Below are 2,741 nucleotides of genomic sequence, written 5' to 3' on the forward strand. Positions count from 1 at the left end.
ATCGTCTTCCACAGGCGATGCAAAACTGACGATATATCACGATATATAATTTCTAATATCGCCCAGTCCTAATCATAAACCTATTAAAATTTCTCTTAACAAAACTTTGTCAAAAATAATATTCCAAACAACGCATTGCCAAACAATCAGTCGCATATTAAGCCAGCCGAATATTTAACAGAAAGGGTCAAATAACGAATAATCGTTACATATTGGTGATAATTCCAAAAAACAGTCGCGAACATATGGTCCGAATAACCATCAAGTACCAAACGAATCAATGACTGTGAATCTACTAAATTCCAGCCTAAAGATTTCATACTGCATTTGCAGAAAATATTGAAAAAGAGTAGGCTTCACCATAAAAATTTGGTAAGAGGTGTCAATTAAGTTTTTCGTAAAATAATTACTCTCAAAAAGTTTGTCATCATCTGCCTACCAACATGAATCTGGTATGTATACTTAGTTGATAGTACTTAAGTTTCAACTATTGGCTATTAACTAGCATTTTATGGAAATATGTCGGATCCAAAATCCATATCTGCATTTATAATCTTCGCAAAGGAGAAAAAAACAAAAAAGAGGACAATATTTAATAAAAAAAAAAAAGAATATCAGGGCAACTAATTACTGTTACATTTACTAAGTCATTAATATTCTCTGATAACTATTATATAATTAAAATTTTTAAACAAGTTGAAAATTCACTTAATGAAATAATTTTAAAGCTTCTTAATCAAATAAATATTCTTAATCGAATAATTTTAAAAATTCTATAATTTGATTAGTGTATCATTGATTGGAATCAATATCTTTCAAAAATCACAGGAAAAAGATTAATCAGTAATTGTGACACTACAAAGTTGCCTTTTCATGTACTGACTGAATTCCCAAAATGATGAATCTATAGAATAGAAAGATATGTCTGAACTATATTTATAATCACATTGGAACAACTATATTGGTCCCTACATTGGAACTACTGAATTTATATTTATAATAAATTCAGTAAATGAGTTTCACGAAATTTGGTTCATGTTTTGATATTGTTAGAGTTTGAGTTCATGAAATAAATTATTATTTCTAATTAACTTAATATAAATAGAAAATTAATCAGTTCAAACCTTGTGACTTTTCAAATCTATTTTTTTATAAAAAACTACATTTGTTTTCTTATAAATTGAGATGTTCTGAACACATGAAAGGCAGGAAAATAAGAGATCAAATAAGAATAAAATATATTTATCAGGAATATCAGGACAATTACAAAAGCTGCTAAAAGTAAATTTTATTTTTTGTACCAAGTAACTATGCTGATAATGCCCTTTTTACTAGAGGTACTAATTTATGCCAGGATCAAGGAAAGATTATAGTAACTACAAAAACATTTTATCTTTTGTTACTTTAATGGTCTCTACAGAATTGCAACATTTAACAGATCCATAATTTGCCAGAATAGTTATATTGAGTTTGATAAATGTTAAATTTTTATAATATTTATAATTGTGAAGTAAATAATCACAAACTTTCAAGTAATAATTATTGATATCAGAAAAGAAACTATCACAAATAAAATAACAGATTGATAAACTTTCACAAAAATAAAGCAACAATACATTGTAAACAATTTACTATACAATCTAACCAAAAAATGACATATTAAAACTAGAGCAGATTCAAACAAATATTCTATTACATAAGGAAAAAATTAACATAATATAAGAAAGTTAAAAAGAAATCTTTATCAAGAGTTTACAATGATAGCTTATCTCATACTGAAATTAAATAGGCATGATCCAAGATAATATTTTGCACTATTTCTACAAAATGAAAGGGGAATATCCCTCCTCCCCTATTAGCTATGAAGATTAAAAATACTTCCCGATTCTCTAGAAGCAAAATAGGGAGAGTCCCCTTCCGAAAGCAAAGATAAAAATACTTTATTCTTGCAGTATGAAAGTGGGATATTCATGCCCAGATTGTTTTGTTTTCATAAATAAACAAAATTAATTTTAATTTTTAAAAGTCTCATCTTAACAACAAACTAATTAAATCTGAACAACTTTGGATAAGGTAAATTATACAAATACGAAACTCTTAGGAACTAAAGAACAGAAGATAAGCGAGATCAGAAAATGCCGATTCATTGAATCCCCAAATTAGATAAACAATGTAACTTAAGACATCGAAAATTGTGACCTTAAATTACACTTCTAAATGCTAATACTAATAAAATTAGTGAAATACAAGAAGTATCATCAACATAGGCAAGAATAAACTGACAGAGGCATTACACGCCTCGTGTATAACGGCAACCACGTTTTAGTAAATATTTACAGTCCATCAGAAGGAAGATTAAAAAATCATATTCATATCAGAAAATCAAGAAACCATTCAACCATTTATATAGCATATTATTAGAAATAATTCCTAATATCATAACAAACCTTGTAGTAAGCGCCATTCTCACCGCACACTTCGACGGCAACGTCCTCCATCTTGCAGCAGAATACAATTACTGGGAGATGTGTGAGAGAAACTCAGTAGCTCCTGCTTATCACCGGCATCAATATGTATTTCATAACAATTATAATATAAATGCAAGACACACGCAACTACCACAAAGCTGGCACAAGACGTAAAATAAATAACACCCAAAACTTTATTCTATTTGCCGCAAAAGAAGGTATGATTTAAAAATGAACGTTCGAAGTGACAGTTAAGCTTGTGGAAACTTCAGT

At 28.6% G+C, this 2,741-nt stretch overlaps 1 protein-coding gene across 4 annotated transcripts in view; it reads right to left on the reverse strand.

Annotated features, from left to right (window-relative positions):
- Positions 1–2,741, reverse strand: part of LOC107439499 (fragile X messenger ribonucleoprotein 1 homolog) — a 41,268-nt gene extending 38,527 nt beyond the window's left edge. For 3 of the 4 annotated variants that reach the window (XM_016052129.3, XM_016052125.3, XM_016052128.3), the window contains exon 1: positions 2,448–2,736. In XM_016052129.3, coding sequence (XP_015907615.1) covers positions 2,448–2,498 — 51 coding nt within the window. In that variant the 5' untranslated portion in view covers positions 2,499–2,736. Of the gene's footprint in view, positions 1–2,447 lie in introns of all 4 variants that reach the window. The other variant, XM_016052124.3, reaches the window with a different exon arrangement.

Source organism: Parasteatoda tepidariorum, chromosome 2, assembly GCF_043381705.1.
Source record: "Parasteatoda tepidariorum isolate YZ-2023 chromosome 2, CAS_Ptep_4.0, whole genome shotgun sequence".
NCBI lineage: Eukaryota > Metazoa > Arthropoda > Arachnida > Araneae > Theridiidae > Parasteatoda > Parasteatoda tepidariorum.